The sequence below is a fragment of the Ochotona curzoniae genome, unplaced genomic scaffold (genome assembly GCF_017591425.1).
Source record: "Ochotona curzoniae isolate NIBS_2020 unplaced genomic scaffold, NIBS_Ocur_1.0 contig_1014, whole genome shotgun sequence".
In the NCBI taxonomy this organism is placed as follows: domain Eukaryota; kingdom Metazoa; phylum Chordata; class Mammalia; order Lagomorpha; family Ochotonidae; genus Ochotona; species Ochotona curzoniae.
In genome coordinates this window covers 3,857,147-3,877,052 of record NW_024464920.1, presented here as the reverse complement: position 1 = coordinate 3,877,052, position 19,906 = coordinate 3,857,147, and the positions used below count along the sequence as shown (strand labels likewise).

Genomic DNA, 19,906 nt, shown 5'->3' with positions numbered 1-19,906 from the left:
TCAGCGGGTGCGAGAAGGATGGGCCGGTGCCAAAGGCCAAGCCCAGAGATTTTTCAGATTTTTCTCTTGATGCCCCTGCCACCAAGCCCTGCCGCTCCAGTACATATAAGAGACCCAGGTTCAGGGTTTCAGCATTCACTCGCCTGGTCCCTCGAGCCTCTTGTCTGACAGCTCCCAGCTCCTACTCCTCTCTCCAACCATGATCGCCAGACAGCAGTGCGTCCGAGGCGGGTCCCGGGGCTTCAGCGGTGCCTCTGCCATCGTAGGCGGGGGCAAGAGGGCCGCCTTCAGCTCGGTCTCCGTGGCTGGGGGTGCAGGGCGCTGCTCCTCCTCTGGGGGCTTCGGCAGCAGGAGCCTCTACAATCTCGGGGGCAACAAGAGCATCTCCATGAGTGTCGCTGGGTCCCGCCAGGGCGCTGGCTTCGGAGGTGCTGGCGGCTTTGGCGCTGGTGGCTTTGGCGCTGGCGGTGGCTTTGGCGCTGGTGGCTTTAGCAGTGGATTCGGGGGCTCCTTCGGCGGCCGAGGTGGTTCTGGCTTCCCTGTGTGCCCCGCTGGGGGGATCCAGGAGGTCACCATCAACCAGAGCCTGCTAACCCCCCTGAATGTGGAGATCGACCCTGAGATCCAGAGGGTCAGGACGGAGGAGCGCGAACAGATCAAGACTCTCAACAACAAGTTTGCCTCCTTCATCGACAAGGTGAGCTGGGCTGATGGTCACTGGGGGTCTCCGACTGGAGACTACCTCAGGCCGTCAGGAAACCACAAAACCCCTGTTTAGTTCCTGGCTGCTGGAGGAGAGACATTGCTTCCTCTTCCTGGAGTGATTGGTTAAGCATCTGCAGTTCCCAGGGGACGCTGTGTGACCCAGGGTCTCTCAATGGCTTCTCTGGTTCTCATCATTCCAGCTGTCAAACAGATTCTTTCCCTGCTTTGTTCTCAGATTTTGGTTTTGGCCATAGCACAGTTCACTCTGGGGGTAAACTTGGGGACAGGCACTTGCGAACTGATAGCAGCAGCAAATTTCATGGGTTTTGCCCATGAACCGGGGCCTGATCCTGCTGCTAGCTTGACTTCCTGCTAGCTTTAGCGCTGACTTGGGTTTGAGCTGACACACAGCCAAGAGGGATGAATGAGAGCAAGCTTGTCTGGTTCCAGAGGGCTGACTCATGTAGGGACTGATAACCGGGCAGACAAGTACAGCACTTTGTGGTCCAGGCTGGCCAGGATCACTGATCCTCTATGTCTTGGATCTCTTGAAATCAGAGGGACCCACTCTGAGTGGATCTGCTCTTTTTGCTGGTTTGCCTAAGTCAAGAGCTTAGGGAGGTTTGCCTGTGACTCCAGGATACATAGGGTTGACGGCAGGACCAAAGGTTCATCCTTGTCTTGTCTCACCCTGTCTCCCTTCCTTGGCTTTGCTTTCAGCTCTCAGCATCCAAGCTGGGATGGCAGGTGCACAGTTGCACGCAGGTGCACAGGTGTATGAAGCTGCTACCTCGGCTTCTTGTTCGTAGAGAAGGGCAAATTCATGGAAAACCTGGAGTAGAATGAAGTCTAGTGAATGGGGCCTTGGTCCTACATGACTGTCTTCAGGGGTACCCAGATCTACAGGGGCTCACCAGGCCTGACCAGCAGGAATTTTATTTAAAAAAAAAAAAAGAAGCCTTGGACGAAGCATTTAAGACACTGCTTGGGACACCTATATCCCACATATGAAGGCCTGGGGTTCCAGGTGCCTGCCAAGGTGTATCCTGGGAGGCAGAGCTGATGGCTCAAATGCCATCCACATGGGAAACCTGGATAGAGTTCCTGGCTCCTGGTTTTGGCCTGGTCCAATGCTGGCTGTTGCAGGCACTTGGGGGAGAAGCAAATGAGCGGAAGAAAAACTCTCTGTCTCTTTGCCTTTTAAATACTACTACTAATAATAATAACAACCTCCTTGGTGAATTGATCTTTCCTTTGCTTTGGATTGGAATCACTTTGAATGGAAAAGCCTCCAGACGATGCTTGGGTCTCTCTTCTTTGCTAGTCGGAGGAAGTTCAATGTTATTCTCTAGGAACTCAGGGCTTTTGGTTTGCTGTGGTTTGATTGTGTTGCTGCATTGCCAGGTGGGTCCTACTGTGTGCTTTGTCCATTATCACCCACATGGCTAGTTCTCTTGGATGGGTTCAGGCACAGGGCCATCGACTGACCTCAGTGAATAGTGCCAGGGAGTTTGTGACCTGGTGGCCCTCCTTGCGTGTCCATTGGGGGGCTTCCTGGTTGCTCTGAGGTGGATTGGTTTGGTAGCAGCTTGTGGCTGGCCTGCCTGCTGACACTCCCAGCACTCAGTTCTCGGCTGTGTCTCTATGAACACAGGTGCGCTTCCTGGAGCAGCAGAACAAAGTCTTGGAGACCAAGTGGAACCTCCTGCAGCAGCAGACCACCACCACATCCCCTAAGAACCTCGAGCCCTTCTTTGAGACCTACCTCAGTGCCCTCAGGAAGCAGCTGGACACCTTGGGCAATGACAAGGGCCGCCTGCAGTCTGAACTGAAGGCCATGCAGGACAGTGTGGAGGACTTCAAGACCAAGTATGTGGGAGAAAGGAAGGGGCAGCGGCTTGGCACCTGTGGCTCGGCTCTGGGACATACCAAGGGTCCAGACAGTTCCTTTCCTCTATTTCTTTATGTTTTCAAAAGGGGGAAGGAGTCAGTGACAGATTCAAGGGGGCTGGGATTGCCATCGGCAGATAAGATCAGAAGCTAGACAGATGAAAAGCAGGGTAGTGTGTGTTTGGAAGATTGAAGGTGGGAGAGAGTTAGATGGAATGCTGAACTGTCACTTACCAGCTGCCTGCCAAGTTGTTACATGTCTCTGAGCTCCAGTGGAATCCTGTAAGATGATGGTAATATTCTACCTTTCAGGTTGTGGGAATAAAAGAAATTTGAATGAGGCAGGAAAAGCATGTAGCTAAGTGCAGGGATGGCACTGAGTGAATACCAACTGTCACTTTTAGTTCACTCATAACTAAAAGGAGCCAGAAGAGAGTGACAACTTTTTAGAAAATTCCATCTGCCATCATGACCAACAGGATACACTTCTGTGGAACTAAAAAAAATCAGTCAAACCCTGGCTGGTGCTGCTGGTCATCCTTGGGCTTTTGAAAATGCAAGCCTCTGTCTCCCAGGGTCTAGCCTCTGGATACCCACATGGCCACTAAGAAACACAATGGCAGGGTTGAATTGCATGAGCAGGGGAAAGGTTGTTAATTGCCTGGAAGTTTCCAAATCTTGGGCTGTTTGAAAAGAAGCAGCAGAGTCCTGGGGAGTGCTGGCTTGCTGACCTGTGGGCCTTGGCCTCTGCTCCTTGCTCCAGGTATGAGGAAGAGATCAACAAGCGCACAACCGCTGAGAACGACTTTGTTGTCCTCAAGAAGGTGAGAAGCGAAGGGTGGGAGGGCGGTGCTTCCTGGGGACCCTGGCCTTGGGCTCGGTCATGGTTTAGTCCAGCTCAGCGTCACCTCCATCCTACCTGCTGCCGTCCCAGGCAGTGGGTGGCCACATCAACATGGCGGGAGGAGAACGTGATCGGGAAAAGCCTGTCATGTCTTCTGGTGGCTCGTCCCTCACCATCTCCCCTGGTGCTGTGTAGTCTTCTAGATGTTGCTAAGAATGCCTTTAAGGGTCTGTCCTCACCCTGCATCTGGGTCCTGTTGTAATGCATGGCCCTTATCCCACTCCCTTTCCTACAGGATGTGGATGCTGCCTACATGGCCAAGGTGGAACTGGAGGCCAAGGTGGATGCCCTCAATGATGAGATCAACTTCCTGAGGGTCCTGTATGAAGCGGTGAGGACTCTCTCTGCCCCCATCACTCCCCATTCTGGGAAAACCAGTTTCTTTGAGGCTGGTTGGAATATACAGCTCTTGCAAAGGACTTGTGGTCCATTAATTCTGGGCAGGGAGATCTCAGTCAGGCCCTGGACAAGAAAGGGTTGCAGCGAGCAAGGGTCAAGTGGGAATGCTCCAAAGCCAGGTGTTGTCTTAGAAGAAGTGACCAGGAGTCAGGATGTATCCCAGTGCCTTCTACCCAACATCCCATGCACCTCTTTGTTGATGTGGAGAAATTCATGGCTTTTGGAGAGCAGCAAGACCAGAAGCACCTGCCTTTTCTCTCCTGAGCGTTCCACTGGAACTTTCACCCTGTCCTCCTCTCTGCGTGTTTGGAATTGCTGATCCAGCTTCCCTTGGAGTCTGCCATCATGGCTGTGTCCATGATTTGGAGACCTGGGATCAGAGGTCAGGGGAGACTTTCTAGGGATGAGGAGGCTGATGTGAGATATTTTCCCTGGCAGGAGCTGTCCCAGATGCAGACGCACGTTTCTGACACATCCGTGGTGCTCTCCATGGACAACAACCGCAACCTGGACCTGGACAGCATCATCGCTGAGGTCCGTGCCCAGTATGAGGAGATCGCCCAGAAGAGCAAGGCTGAGGCCGAGGCGCTGTACCAGACAAAGGTGGGGGATGAGGACTCTCTCAAGGGATGAGGGTGGCTCCACTCTTGACATTGTTCTCATCACTTGGGGGGTCACGTGTGATTGGAGATGACTGGGATTCTCCCAGATGCAGTGGGTCCCAGTCTAATTGAGGATGAGCTGGTATTTCGTGTCATTCCCTGTCACCAGGGCTAATTGGGGATCTGGCCCCCACACCTCCCTTTGACTCTTGTTTCCCTGTGGCCCCTGGTGTCAGGTCCAGCAGCTCCAGACTTCAGTTGACCAGTATGGTGACAACTTGAAGAACACCAAGAGTGAGATTGCAGAGCTCAACAGGATGATCCAGAGGCTGCGGGCCGAGATTGAGAACGTCAAGAAGCAGGTGTGTACCAAGGCATAAGTGCAAGGTCCTGGGATGGATGCTTCCAACTGTGAACAAGCAAGAGAGAGCTGCCTCTGGCTGGAAAAGCCTGGCCTTGTCTGCAGAGCTCACATGATTGTCTTTGTCCCAGGGTGTCTCTAAGGCACATGCTGGGTAGCCCAGCATGGCAACCCAGGAGGCAGGCTTCCTGCATGGTGTGTATGTTCACTCATCAGTGTGGCTGGGGGACTGGAGCAGGAGAGGGCACAGGTATAGAGACCTTACTCGCCAGACTCTGATGTCCCTGTGCCCCATGCCCTTGGTCCACAGTGCCAGACTCTGCAGGCATCTGTGGCTGATGCAGAGCAGCGAGGGGAGCTGGCCCTCACAGACGCCTACAACAAGCGCACGGAACTGGAGACTGCCCTGCAGAAGGCCAAGGAGGAGCTGGCCCGCATGCTGCGTGAATACCAGGAACTCATGAGCGTGAAGTTGGCCCTGGATATTGAGATTGCCACCTACCGCAAGCTACTGGAGGGCGAGGAGTGCAGGTAATGGGGTAGAATGTGATGGGCATGGCCTCTGTGAGCTGCTGGCTTCAAGGCTACCCTTCAGGGCTGGTGTAGAAAACGGGCTTAGCCTTGAACCCTCAGTCAAATCTGACTGCTATTGTGTAGGGTGCATATGGGAGATGAAGTGTGGCTCTGGGCTCACTGGCTCATGTTTTTTGTTCTCTCCCACACAGAATGTCTGGAGAATACCAGAATACCGTGAGCATCTGTAAGTAGCCCCTAACTCTGCCATTGGCTGTTTCCTTCCTGTGTGGGCAGGGCTCTTGGGTGCTGGTGCCATTGGAATAACTGACTGTGTTCCCTGCCTTTCTCCTGCAGCCGTGGTTGGTGGTGGCGCCAGCTCTGGAGCCATCAGCGGAGGATTCGGCCTGGGCAGTGGCTTTGGTTCTGGCTTTGGGTTTGGCGTTGGAGGCGGCATCAGTGGCGGCATTGGCGGTGGTTCCAGCAGCAAGATCATCTCCACGACCACCCTGACCAAGAGATCCCAGCGATAGGGTTGATGAGGGCCCTGCAGCCCCAGAGCCGGCCCCTGGGGTATCGTGCTTCCTTCATCTGGCCTCCCCCTGCCCCTTGGGGTCGGCAGGAGGCTCTCCAATCCTCCCTGCCCATCCTGGCTCTGTCTTCTCCACCACGATCTTGACCTTTACTGCTGGACCATGGACTCTGTCCCTCTTGGAGCCCTGCCCACCTGCAATGTGCAGGGTGTCAGCTGACCTTTGACCTCCCGTGGAAGATGAACATCTTCAGAACTGTCAGGGTCCTGTATGGCCTTTCCCACTACAAACGCCTGTCTCTCATCTACATCAGAGCCGAATTCCTTCTCCATCATCTGGTGCAGCTGGCCCTGGGCCCGGGCAAGGTTGGGACCAGAACCACTTGGTGTCCCCACTCCTTCAGCTCTTCTCCTCTCTCCCTACATCCAGGCAAATCTGCAATAAAAAGCTTTTGTCATTCATTTTGAGCCACTGTATTTGTTTCCTCTGGAGCCATCTTTCCTATCCCAGAAGATCAGATGGTTGACCTATGCAAGTCAAGGTCATCTCCTGATTTCTCAGGTCTCATTGCTTGGGTTCCTGGGTGGTGGGGTAAGTGCAGAGTAGGAACGTGGAATCTGCTTCCAAGGCAGGTGTGGATTCACCAGACACTCCACAATCATACGAGGAGTGGCTTTGGAAGAAGGACTCTAGGGCTGCCCAGAGCCTTCTAACTGACATGAAACCCGGGCTTTAGCTTGGTCTGGCTGCTGGGAGGAGCCATGGCCACTGGCTTTTTCCCAGTGGCTTTGCATTCGACTCCCTTCCTCACCTCCTGAGGTGCCTGTTGTGACTGTTGCTAATCTGGGGTTGGAGGAATAGTGGAGGTGAGCCAGGCTTTCTGGGGGCATTGATGGAGGTGCTGCTTGGCTGGGGCCGGCGCTGGGGGTGATGGTTGGCACCATGTGGAAGGGGCGAGGGCAGTGAGAGTCAGGATCTACTGTAACTGTTGAGGATGCTTGCTTTCTTTTTATCGTGATTAGAGAGTGAATTTTCTTTTCTTTCTCTTTTTTCCCCAACTTTTTCCCCTCCTGTATCTGGGAGGGTTGGGGGAGAAAAGGGAGGAGGCCGCTCCCAGCAGCCAAACCACATCAGTCCCTGGGAATGAGGGATGGCCACTTGAAGTCATCCTAGGATTCCCAATGTTCTGAGGGTACTGCTTCAGTGGTTTTGGTAGTTCTGAGGTACTGTTGCTCCAAGGTCGAGGAAATCTTTCCAAGGTCACCATAGTCCACCTTAGAGTTTCCACTCACCCAGATACTTTTCAAAACTTAGCCAGGAGAGCTGTTCAATCTGTTCTGCCCTCTGTTCTCTGATGCGGTACTTGATGTCCTCTGCTGGCCTCCATGAGCTGGCTGTCGTGTCCCCTGTGTGCATCTGGGCGTGCTGGCTGCACAGAGATGTGTTATTCTTATGTACACTGAACCGATTCCAAGACTCTCAGAGCGGCGCCATCTCTTTCCTGGAAACAGACTCCACAGCAGGCTGGCTGGCTGTAGTCTGACCTGGAAACTCTCCAAGGTAGATGCAGGAGCCATCGTGGCTCTTGACCCACTCCCCTGCTTTCTTCCCCCCACCTTGCCCCTGACTCTTTGACTGCCAGGGAGTTCAGGGAGATTTTAATCTGTCTAGGACAGCATTTGCAAGGGCCTCCCCGGGTGTAGACACAGAAGATGCCTGGCTTGCTGGAGGCCAGTGCCTGCCCACAGTGACCTTGAGGCCAAACCCGGGGCTTCCCTACGTTGGAGAGGTGGGAGGAGGGGGAGGAGAGGGAGCAGGGACAGAGTAGCAAAGGGTTAATCCCTAAGGCTCAGGCTCCCTGGGCAGGAACAGCCCTGCCCTGGGTCTGGTGGCTTTGTCCTTGTCCTGGACAAGCCCAGCCCTGATCTCCTCATTGTCTCATTGGGCTTGCTGCCCCAATGCCCCCCGGGTGTCAGAACAGGAAGTCTTAGCAGGTGCAGCCAAGTTAGGCAGGCGGTTTTGATGGCTTCCCATTGCTGCACCCCTCCCCTGGAAAAATGCTGACTCGCCTCCTCAGTGAGTTTCTTCGAGTTGGAAGCATAAGTGCGGCTTCCCCTTGGGACACCCACCAGATGCCACACCTCAAGGCTGGGGGTGAGGGTCCCTTGCTCATGCCCCTGGAGCACGGTTAGGTGTTGCTGCAGTGACAGATGGACCACAGGTGACATACATGTATGTGCATCTCCGAATGACTGCAATTGTGTGTTTTGTTGAAGGAGATGCTTGTTTAGCATAGAGAAGACAACTGTATTTGTTGGTTTGTTTCCAGCAAGATCTAGGGGTGTGGGTGCTGACAGGACCTGAATGCAGTCACACTGTTAGGTACGCTCAGGGGCTCTCCAGCTCCCAAACACTGGCCACTTTTGCACAGCCCTCCATCCCACCCTGATCCAGTCCACTTAGTCCCGGAAGACTCTTGCCGATATGCTGGTCTCTCTGGTGCCCCTGCTCCACATCATGATGGGAGTTTGGCTTATCTCATGGTTGACACAGGTTTTGGGGTGTAGCCGTGGGTGACCTCAGAAGAAGGCATGGATGATTAATACCAGGTATGGGGTGATGTTCAGTGTATAGAGTGATAGTCACCCAGGGGCACCAGTGCACTGTGCCTCTCTGTGACTAGCCCAGGGACAAAGGAGAGGCACGGACAGAGGGGATCAAGTCTTTTGTGCATCTGTTCCGGTTCCGCCCTCCTCCTCCGTGTTGGAGGTTGGGATTGATAGGTTGTCTCTTTGTCCCCTGAAGAGAAGGGTGAAGATGCAGAGCTGTGGCTGAGAAAGGTCTTAGGGGTGGTGGGAGCCCTGGGCCCCGGGCTCATCGCTGCCTGAGGTTTCCTGGGTGACCTGGAGTGCAGATCAAATCATTCTGCACCGTAGTATGAGGAGGGTTTAGTTTCATGTCAGTGTGGACCCAACAATGGGAACTGCCTGGGAAATGGACGTATGAAGTGTGGAATTGAGAGTGGAGCTGGGACTAGAACTCTGACCTTTCTCATATGTATGGGATGCAGGCATCCTGACAGATAACAAGGTGCTGTGCCAAGCACCTGTCCTAGTAGCATTGTTTCATACTGAGAGGTTGCCATGGAGAAGGTATGGAAGTTCCCAAGTGATCCTGCAGGAGGCTGGGCAGGAACAGATTTGGTTCATATCCTCTAGGCAGCGAGGTGAGGGAGGCAGGCAGTGACAACACTTGAAGGACACAGCCCGCTGGGCGTCTCTGTTGCGTCAGAGGCCCTGGGGAACTTGCAGGCTTGGCAGAGGCCAGCTGACAGCAGTTGGGGAATGGAGGCCTGAAAGGCTGGGTTAAGCTAGCCACTGTGTTCCTGCTGGGGCACGCCGTGTCAGTGGATGGCATTCCATATGGATGCCAGTTCGAGTTCTGGCTGCTTCACTCCCAATCCAACAGCACAAGGTGGGGGTGGGGTGGGATTTCAACAAAAAGTCCACAGAAAAATGGAATTAAAATAAGAACTTACTTCGGGGCCAAACATTTGCAATTCATAGGTTTTTTTTTTTTTCTAAAATATATAGTATCTGTCCACACCCAGGTATAATCATTTCCAAATGTGGGTGATTTTAAAATGCAGTGGTTTTTTTTTTTTAAGATTCATTTATTTTATTGTAAAGGCAGATGTACAGAGAGGAGAGACAGAGAGGAAGATCTTCCATCTGATCATTCACTCCCCAAGTTGCCACAATGGCTGGTGCTGCGCCGATCCAAAGCCAGGAGCCAGGAACTTCTTTCTGGGTCTCCCACGTGGGTGCAGGGTCCCAAGGCTTTGGGCCGTCCTCATCTGCTTTCCCAGGCCACAAGAAGGAAGCCATCCAGGAAGTGGAGCTGCCAGGATCAGAACTGGCGACCATATGGGATCCTGGCATGTGCAAGACAAGGACCTTAACCATTACGCAATCGCGCCGGGCCCAAAATGCAGTGTTATTTAAAAGTTTTGCTGAATTCGCAATAAATTGCTATGATCTGAAAGGATATGGGAGGATCCCCAAAGACATGAGTTCTGACATGTGTGAAGGTCAATGCAGTTTTGTATGTGTTAAAAAACTTCAGGGAGTGGCAGTGGTGCCAGCATCCCATATGGTCACAGGATTGAGTCCCACCTGCTCTTCTTCTGATTCAGATGCTTGCAAATGCACCTGGGAAAGCAGCAAAGGATGGCCCAAGTGCTTGGGTCCCTGCAGCCATGTGGAGACCTAGACGAAGCTCCTGGCTCCTGACTCTGGCCTGACCTTATCCTGGCCATTGTGGCTATTTGGGGAATGACCAGTGGATGGAAGATCTCTTTCTCTCTGTCTCTCCCTTTCTGTCTTTGACTTTAAAATAATGAATCTTTAAGAGGAAAGACTTCAGACTCAGAGTGGGGGTGGTACACAGGCCTGGGAGGCCCCTAGCACTCCAACTTCCCTGATCCCAGGAGAGAGAAGTCAACCAATCAGTCACTTGATGGGCAGAATCGGGTTTGAGGGGATGGGAGGACACTCAGGCCAGATCTGTGAACACTTTCCGGGGCCAGGGTGGTGCCTGGCTGGCCCGGGCATGCCAGGAGATGAGATGAATTGCTATCCCCTTGGAGCTTGGAGAGGAGGACAGCTTAGGTGTGTGGGTTGCCTGTAGGTGGCAAGGAGGAGGAGAAGGAGGGTGGCTGTGCTGGCCTGCTGGCCTCGGCTGTGTGTGCATCTCTGATTCGAAGCCATGCAAGCTCTGACTCAGGCTTTTCTGCAGAAGGAAAGCAGAACACCCGGTTAATACCCTCAGATAATCCAGGCGTTGGGTGAGGACAAATAAGCCAACTCTGCTTTTCTCAGGTGGCTCCTGTTTAGAGGGCTGGGCCCTAGCCCTTGCAGTTTCGACTCTGGCTGGCCTCCTCCCCTTCTACACACCCCAGCCCTGCGAATGCGTACCACCCCCCGCCCCAGCCCCAACAAGCTTTGTCTTAGCTCTCTCTGCATCCCCAGGCCATGGCCATGGTCTTATCTGCTATCCTGGTCCTCAGGCACAGTACTTTTAATACCCCTCTCACTTCTTCCTCACCTGCTGGGACTGGCCAGCCACCACGTTGGCATTGATCATATTTCTCCAACAGAGTTCTTCAGGTTAATTTCCTCCTAAGAAACAGCAGGGCAGGCATCTGGTATAATGGTTAAGATGCTGCTTGAGGGCCTGGCACGATAGTGTAGTGGTTAAAGTCCTTGCCTTGCACGTGTCAGGATCCTGTACGGTCGCCAGTTCTAATCCTGGTGGCCCTGCTTTCATCCAACTCCCTGCTTGTGGCCTGGGAAAGCAGTCGAGGATGGCCCAAAGATTTGGGATCCTGCACCCGCGTGGAAGACCAGGATGAAGCTTCTTGCTCCTGGCTTCGGATTGGCTCAGCTCCAGCCATTGCAGCCACTTGGGGAGTGAACCAGCGGATGGAAGATCTTCCTCTCAGTCTCTCCTCCTCTCTGTATATCTGACTTTCCAATTAAAAAAAAATCTTAAAAAAAAAAAAAAGATGCTGCTTGGATGCCCATATTGCATCTCTGAATGCCTGGGTTCGAGTCCCAGTTGCACTCCTGGTTCCATTTCCTGGGAGGCAACAGGCAGTGGCTCACCTCTGGGTGTGCTCACTTCCTGTTTGTGCCTGGCTGAGGCCTGGCTGTTGTGGGCATCTGGAGAGAAAATCTCTTGTTTTTTTCTATCTTTCAAAGAAAGCAAAGCAGTGACAATCCTGGCTCAGAACCCGTGGACTCGGCACTGGTTGGGGGTCTCTCTGGGAGACATGAGAGTGTTCTGATTCACTGTGAGTTTGAGTCTTCTCAGTGCCATGTCTGCAGGCCATCAGCTGCTGTCTCCCAAGGTGTGCGTTAGCAAAAGGGGTCATGAGGAGCAGGGCTAAGGTTTGAACTAGGGACTCAGAAAGGGTGTAGATGTTAGCGAGCATGTTAGGTAGGCCAAGCATCTTCTCCTTCTGGATTTATTTATTTTCTGGGTTTCCCATGTGGGTACAGGGGTCCCAAGCACTTAAGTCATCTTCTTCTTTCCCAGGGAGCTGCATGAGAAGTGGAGCAGCCAGGGTTTAAACCAGCATTCCTATGGGATGGCAGAGGTTTAGCTTGCTATGTCACACTGTCACTGCCCTGATTGAATTTTTCTTTTTAAAGATTTATTTTATTTTTATTGGAAAGGCAGATATACAGAGAGGAGAGACAGAGAGGAAGATCTTCCGTCCGATGATTCACTCCCCAAGTGAGCGCAATGGTCGATGCTATGCTGATCCGAAGCCAGGAGCCTCTTCTGGGTCTCCCACGTGGGCGCAGGGTTGGGCCGTCCTTGACTGCTTTCCTGGGCCACAAACAGGGAGTTGGATGGGAAGTGGGGCTGCCGGGATTAGAACCGGCACCCATATGGGATCCCGGGCGTGCAAGGCAAGGACCTTAACCACTGTGCCACTGCGCCGGGCCCGTCCTAATTGAATTTAAAAAACATTTTATGTATTTGTTTGTTTGAAAGGTAACAGGACCAGGGTTGGGGGTGAGGGAGGGAGAGAGAGATAAATCTTCCATTTACTGGTTCACTCTTCCCAGTGGCTGCAGCAGTCAGGGCTCAGCCAGACTGAAACTTCATCTGGGTCTCCCAGGTGAGTGGCATGGATCCAACTCCTTGGGCCATCCTCTGCTATCTCCCAGCTGCATTAGCAGGAAGCTGGGTGGGGAGTGGAGGCAGGCCCTTGCATCTTAGGGTGCTGGTGTCCCAAGTGGCAGTTTATCTGCACAGGTCACAACACCGGCACCTCCCGACTGACGCGGGATTCTTGTGATTTTTTGCTGGAGAGGAAACTTAGCATGTGTATTTCCCTAAATTGGCTCACCAAATCTGTAGTTTGCCTCCTCTTCAAGTTGAGATGCACTCAATGAACATGGGAGCTGAATCATCATTTAACCAGTTTTATCTGGTCATCATCCAGAAGAAGAGCATAATTAATCCATTGATTCATTCTCTGTTGAATGACTGCCTCATTAACGAATTCAGCCAAACTTCATGAGCCTCTGCTATTGACAAAGCACTGGGCTAGGAACTTAGGGATCCTGGTTACCAGTTCTAACCAGACAGTGAGCACCTGCAAAAGCTACAGCCCTTGGGGGGAGGGGAGAGGGACAGAAATGGGACAGCCAGATAGGGGAGAACATTTGCACTGGCTCTTTGGACCTGGGCCTCCCTAGCATGTACTGTCTCATCTCCTTTCCTTTGAGGCTGGGGTGGTTCTCCCAGGGCTGCTGAGCCTCACCCCAGGCAGAGCCTTGTGAGATCTCGCTTGGAGAGAGAGAGTGCATGTGGCTGCTCCAGCGCTGTTCAGGACGCCTTCCTCACCCAACCTAACCCCGCTCTAGTTAGACGTGTCCAGTGATGTCATGCGCTCTGTGTATCCGGCCTCCTGGGGATGAGAGGTGCGGGGTGCCATGCTCAGACCCTTTAGCCAGAGCATGGGTCTCACAGTGAGGGGATCTTGAAAGGAGGGTGCCTTGTTTTTGCCTGAGGCTTCAACACCCCGCACGGGGCCACCATCCTGAATGCTGGTCGCTTTCATGGCTGGGCTGACACTTGACCTTCCTGCCCCTTGGGACTTGGGCTGGGCTCAGAGAAATGGCAGGAAGGAAGCCCCAGAAAAACCTTCAGCTGTGTGATGGTGCTGCGGATTTTCCGAGCTGATGTTCAGTTACAGACTCTGCTGGTATCTCAGCATTGCACCTCACTGGCGAGTCTACCTTGGCTCAGGACAGGCAGAAGCCAAAGAGCCACCACCATCAGAACTGACGCTTGGGAGCTAGGGTTTTCTGGTGGAGAGGAAGACAGGTCATTGCTTTGTCATAGAGCCCAGCATGGAGCCTGGCTGGTACATGATGGACATACTGGTGCTGACTGTGGGAAAACGGGCATCACTCCTTGATTGGGAGATCTCTGCTCACAGTTCAGTGGAAGCAGAGATGTCATTCACGTACAGAGCCCCCTCCACTACCCCTGCTAGAGTCTCCTTCCAGCAGGGTCCATGGGCAGCCGATGGGCAGACAGACCTGCGTAATCCCCTGACATGGGTCTGTATGCCTCCTGGGGCCTCCCAGACAAAGCTGGGAGGTGGCTGTGTCCCAGCAATGGGGCCACGCCAGGCACCACCCACCCCCCACCCTAGCCGGATAAGCCTGCCACCTTAGCACTTTTACCATTTCAGCTTATTTTCCAGGTGTGTTTGGTCGCCTGGAACAAACTTACTGCCCTGGAGGCAAGCCCAGCCCATGAGGAGCTGGGATTATGTCTCCCTCATTTGTGCTCGCAGCCTCCCCAGATACATATAAAGAACTGCTCTCTGCCCAGGCACTCAGTCGCCTTCCTCCTCACCAGACGTCCAGTGTCCCTGCTCGCCTCTTTGCCAAGCTCCTCACTATGAGCAGACAAGTGCATAAGACATCCGGCGGTGGGAGCCGCAGCTTCTCTGGCCGTTCCGCAGTGGTCCCCGGCCGAAGCAGCAGCAGCAGCACCAGGATGAGCTGCGTGGCTCGTTCGGCAGCAGCTGGCTCAGGGGCCTCTGGGATCCGGGGGGGAGCAGGTGGCTTTGGCAGTCGCAGCCTCTACAACCTGGGTGGCCACAAAAGCATCTCCATGAGTGTGGCAGCTGGTAGCTCCCAGGCTGGTGGCTTTGGTGGAGGGCGGAGCATGTGTGGCAGTGGCTTTGGGGGTGGCTATGGAGGTGGCTTTGGTGGTGGCAGTGGAATGGGAGGTGGTTTTGGGGGAGCAGTTGGTTTTGGGGGAGCAGGTGGCTTTGGGGGAGCAGGTGGCTTTGGGGGAGCAGGCGGTTTTGGTGGTCCTGGTGGCTTTGGTGGCCCTGGTGGTTTCCCTGGAGGCATCCAGGAAGTGACTGTCAATCAAAGCCTGCTGCAGCCCCTCAATGTGGAGATTGACCCGCAGATTGGGCAAGTGAGGGCCCAGGAACGGGAGCAGATCAAGACCCTCAACAACAAGTTTGCTTCTTTCATTGACAAGGTGATGGAACTTAGGCGGGGATTTTGTACTTGACATGGTGTTTCAATGGGTCCTGGGTAGGCTTGGTCAAAGGGGATAAATGATGAACTGGCCATGGTCAGTTGAGGGGAAGATGTAGAAAGACAATGGACCGTGTTTGGACCCCAACATGGCCACATCCTGCCTGTTTGAGCCTCTACTCAAGTGTCCCACCTTTGCCTTCTCTAGGCCTGGGCTGGCAGAGCTGGCAGCCCAAAGCCACTGGTAGGACTGGGTCCAATTTGGAGCTGGGGGCTCTTCACATGGACGCTTTCCGGCTCTGTCCCTGTGCCAGGGAGAGGAGCCAATGCCTGGGGAAGGGGTGAAGGATGCTGGGAGTGGAGCCTTGGTTCTAAGACCTTCTCCAGTCCAGGCCAGCCTCCATGGCACTGTGTCCTCTTCAGACCCAAGGACAGGGCAGCCAGCATCAGTTCCCAGTGCTTCCCAGCTCTGCCGACCCTGCTGAAGGTTTTTATGCATTGTACTGAAGTTGAGATGGAGACACAAAGTCTCCCCGACCAAAGAGTCATTGTTAAATTTCTCCTGCTACAGGTTTGGCCAGGGGGAGGGGCAGCTTCCATCTAATTTTTTCCAAATGCACCATTCTGACCCAGCACCTTTCTCAGCATTCTTTCCAGCCGCAGTAGGAGCCTTTGTGCTCTGGGAGACCAGCAGAGACACCAGCTCCTAGCTGAGTTAAGGTGTTCCCCTAACCTGCCTCCTGGCTCTGCAGCTCTCACTGCTGGCTGCCTGAGATGCTTGGCTCCATGTGCTGCAGGTGCGCTTCCTGGAGCAGCAGAACAAGGTCCTGGAGACCAAGTGGGCACTGCTGCAGCAGCAGGGCACCAACTCCATCACAGGCACCAACAACCTCGAGCCCCTCTTTGAGAACCACATCAACTACCTGCGCAGTTACTTGGATGGCATCATCAGTGAGAGAGGCCGCCTGGACTCGGAGCTAAGGAGCATGCAGGATCTGGTGGAGGACTTCAAGAAGAAGTGAGTGACCAGGGGGGAGGAGGAGCAGGGATGGGAAGACACCATCGTGGGCCACCCTGCTCTGAGTCCTCCTGACCCCTGCCTGACTGAGCCGGTGCTCAGTCTCTCCTTAATTTCACGGTGTGGGGAGGTAGTGTAGCTTGGATCACGGGGCTCCCTTCACTTTCCTGCTTCAAGCAGAAGCTTTTTCAAATGAGACTGTGTGGCAAGGGATGAGTGTGGAGTCGAGCAAGCATTTTGTCTATGAGCTGGCTCTGAAGAGATCCTGGGACGCACAGAATTGAGGGTGACCAGATGTTCCCCTATTATTTCATGAGACCAAGGGCTGTCCTCCACAGCAGGAGTTATTTGGGTTGTTTGGTCTGGTTGGTGTCTCTAACCAACATGGAGTTGGTAGGGAGGATCTGGTCCCCACAGTGGCAGGAGAGGGACTGAGGGACTCTGGGAGGGGAGCTGTCAGGTTTTTCTAGAACGGTAGGGTGGAGGATGACTGCCGAGCCCCTTCTGTTTTCTGCAGATATGAGGATGAAATCAACAAGCGCACGGCTGCTGAGAACGAATTTGTGACCCTGAAAAAGGTGAGGGTTGCTTGAAGGATGTGGGAGCTGTAGAATTGCAGGTGTTTGAGGGGGAAAGAAGTGGAGGAGGCTTTTCACTTCATAGCCACTGAGCTGCCAAATTCAGGCCCTGGAGTAGGAATAAAAGGAAGTCAGGTACATTTTTGTGTTAGGATGGGATGGAACAGAACGGATGCTGCCACCAGATGGGAACGTCCCCTCATATGGAGGCTGATGGTGGCCAGGAACATCTGTCCGTGTCCTAACTTATGACATTTGCTGGTGATTGCCTGACTCCTTTGGGCAAGCAGGGGGTGGGGCACAAATCCCTTAGCTTCTTGTCTTCCCTAGGATGTGGATGCCTCCTACATGAACAAGGTGGAGCTCCAGGCTAAGGTGGATGCCTTGATGGATGAGATCAATTTCCTGAGGACCCTGTACGATGCTGTAAGAATGTGGAGTGGGAGGGTGAGGTGGTGTCAGGGTTGAGGCTGTCAGAGGTGAGGCCCAAAGACCATGGGGGTCTGCAGGATGGGCTTCGGACCTTAGCTTCTCCGAGCAGGGTGGGGCCGATGCACATTCTTAGCCCATGCACTGAACTGTCTGTTGGGGTCTCCATGTGTGCCTGTAACACAGACTCTGAAAGTGAACAGGCTCCCTTCGTATTGGCAGGAGCTGTCTCAGATGCAGAGCCATGTCTCCGACACATCTGTGGTGCTGTCCATGGACAACAACCGCTCGCTGGACCTGGACAGCATCATCGCCGAGGTCCGCGCCCAGTATGAGGACATTGCCCAGAGGAGCAAGGCAGAGGCTGAGGCGCTGTACCAGACCAAGGTAGGGGCCAGGCACCTCTCGGAGGATCCCTTGGGGGTCTCCAGGAAGCTGTGGCCCTGCTGAGTGGAGGAGGCATCCCTGTGATGGACACTCCCTTGCAGAACTTCTCACCTTTTGGGGTCAGTGGCTGTGCCCTGCACTGCTGGGCCATGTGGGGTCCACTTCAGCTTGCTTAGGAACTAGAGGGAGCTAGAACTTTCCATCCTACCTCCCCAGCTCCCTTTGACATACCCCTGCTACAACACAGTCCACCAGTACTTACTAAGTATCTCAAGATATATATATATATATATTTGGTGGTGGGGGGTCTTGAAACAAGCTAGGCCAAGCTACATGAACACGCCCTTGTCCTCCCCTTGGTCTTCCAGCTTGGGGAGCTGCAGACCACAGCTGGCAGGCATGGTGATGACCTGAAGAGCACCAAGAGTGAGATTGCAGAGCTCAACAGGATGATCCAGAGGCTGCGGGCTGAGATTGAGAATGTCAAGAAGCAGGTGTGGTGGTGGGTGTGGGTACCCTGGGTGTGGGACTCAGGAACTCAGGACTCCTGGCTTGGAATAAGCTCCAGAGGGCAGCCTGGGCAGCCTTCATGGAGGCCAGGCTGGTCTAGATGTGTTGGCTAAGCTGCAGGGAACCATCTCTGCAGATGGAGGTGCCAGAGGAACGATGTTCACTGCCTTTCACACAGGACAAGGCAGAGGTTTTGTGGCCTTCTTCCTGGGCTCACCCTGTCTACCATCCCCTGCCCTCAGAATGCCAGCCTGCAGTCAGCTATTGCCGATGCTGAGCAGCGTGGGGAGCTGGCCCTCAAGGATGCTCGGGCCAAGCTGGACGGTCTGGAGGCTGCCCTGCAGAAGGCCAAGGATGACCTGGCCCGGCTGCTGCGCGACTACCAGGAGCTGATGAACGTGAAGCTGGCCCTGGACGTAGAGATCGCCACCTACCGCAAGCTGCTGGAGGGCGAGGAGTGCAGGTGAATGTGCAGACATCTTAGCTCCCTGCCCCAAGGCACACTGTGCCAGCCAGGTGCCTGGGCATGGAGGCATGTACAGACAGGCCCCGCCTTCCCTGGGCCTTGTAGAGAAGCACTTGCTTTTACGAGCCCAACAGTTAACAAAGCATGGATGCAACTTTCTGTGCCTGTAGGAGGGTGGGAGAAAGCTTCCAAGTTCTGTTCTGGATTCTGGTCACCTTGGCTTGTGGCCTCTTGGTGATGGGGTTGTCTTCTTGCTTTTTCAAACAGAATGTCCGGAGAGTGCCAGAGTGCTGTCAGCATCTGTAAGTTATCCCAGCGACCGGGGAAGCCCGAAGCTGCTTCTCAAATGTTCATGCTGATTGTGAACCCTGTTTGCCAGGGAGGTGGAGGGAGGACTTTCTGGGAGTGGAGGGGCTGTGATTAGCACCTGTGATTGACACTTCCAAGATGAGTGTGGCTGGCTGATGGGAAGAGGTGTATCTAGAGGGAGTCTTGAGAATGGGACAGAGAAACTCCTCGGAGGTCATCCGAGGCAACGGCGGTGGTGGGCTGAGTGTATGACATGAGGGCAGCTGGCCGTGACTCCTCCCTGTCACACTCTGGCCCCCCAGGGTGGATCAATGGCTAATTCTCACATGGCGATGTGGGTGCTGGGCGCTCACGGCCATCCTCCTTTCTCTCCCTTTCCAGCGGTGGTCAACAGCAGCACCACCACCTCAGCCGCAGCAGGTGGCTATGGAGGCGGCTTCGGCATGGGAGGTGGTGCAGGTGGCTTAGGCCGTGGAGGTGGCAGCGGATTTGGCAGTGGATTCGGCGGCGGCAGCAGCAGCAGCGGCGGATTCAGGGTGGGCAGCGGCGGCGGTTTCGGCTCCAGCTCTGGGGGTCGCAGCGCTGTCAGCGGCGGAGGCTTCAGCTCCGGCAGCACCCGGGGCAGCAGCGTCAAGTTCTCCCAGTCCTCTCAGCGCTACTCCAGATGAAGGCAATCCAGCCGTGCAGCCACCCCAGCGTCCCTTCCCCAACAGTTCCTCCTCATCTGCCTGCATCAGTGAGCCCGCCAGCACCATCCCTCCCACCCCCCACGAGATGCACGTGGGGGAGTGGGCTGCAAGGCACGTCCAGATACCTGGCCTGACCCACCTGGGCCTTGTCTCTCTGGCCGCAGCCTGTGCCCACAGCTATCCGAGTGGGGTCACCTTCTCCTGCACTGGGGTGGGATGCACCCCGGTTGTGGTGTATATAACACACTGTCCTCTCCTCCTACCTGTTCTGTCGCTAATAAATTGCATTGTCCTTCATTCTGTGAGTGTTTTTAGCATGTTTTCGCATTGGACTGGCCTCTCCAGCCACTTCCCGGTCCGGTCCCCCTGCCTCTGTCCTCTCCTATGTGGGCTCGGCCATCCAACCCACAGAATGACGCCTCTAGTGGATGACATTGAAATAGCTAAAGATCCAGCTCATTTGTACCTTGAGCAATGTGGCCTGGGTGAGGGCCACACTGGGGGCTGTGTGGCCTTGTGGTTCTTGG

General features: G+C 54.3%; 2 protein-coding genes across 2 annotated transcripts; both read left to right on the top strand.

Moving 5' to 3' along the window:
- The first annotated feature begins 188 nt into the window (after positions 1 to 188).
- KRT4 (keratin 4) lies at positions 189 to 6,368 on the top strand. The gene is made up of 9 exons (XM_040989035.1): positions 189 to 697; positions 2,360 to 2,574; positions 3,359 to 3,419; positions 3,735 to 3,830; positions 4,337 to 4,501; positions 4,737 to 4,862; positions 5,172 to 5,392; positions 5,587 to 5,621; positions 5,732 to 6,368. The coding sequence occupies exons 1-9, from the start codon at positions 200 to 202 to the stop codon at positions 5,905 to 5,907; spliced, it is 1,593 nt and encodes a 530-aa protein (XP_040844969.1). The 5' UTR covers positions 189 to 199; the 3' UTR covers positions 5,908 to 6,368.
- An 8,029-nt stretch (positions 6,369 to 14,397) lies between these two features.
- On the top strand, positions 14,398 to 19,358 carry LOC121162182 (keratin, type II cytoskeletal 3). The gene is made up of 9 exons (XM_040989025.1): positions 14,398 to 14,994; positions 15,791 to 16,011; positions 16,529 to 16,589; positions 16,920 to 17,015; positions 17,241 to 17,405; positions 17,774 to 17,899; positions 18,158 to 18,378; positions 18,649 to 18,683; positions 19,072 to 19,358. Exons 1-9 carry the CDS (start codon positions 14,398 to 14,400, stop codon positions 19,356 to 19,358), a joined length of 1,809 nt encoding a protein of 602 aa, XP_040844959.1.
- Positions 19,359 to 19,906: the final 548 nt, after the last annotated feature.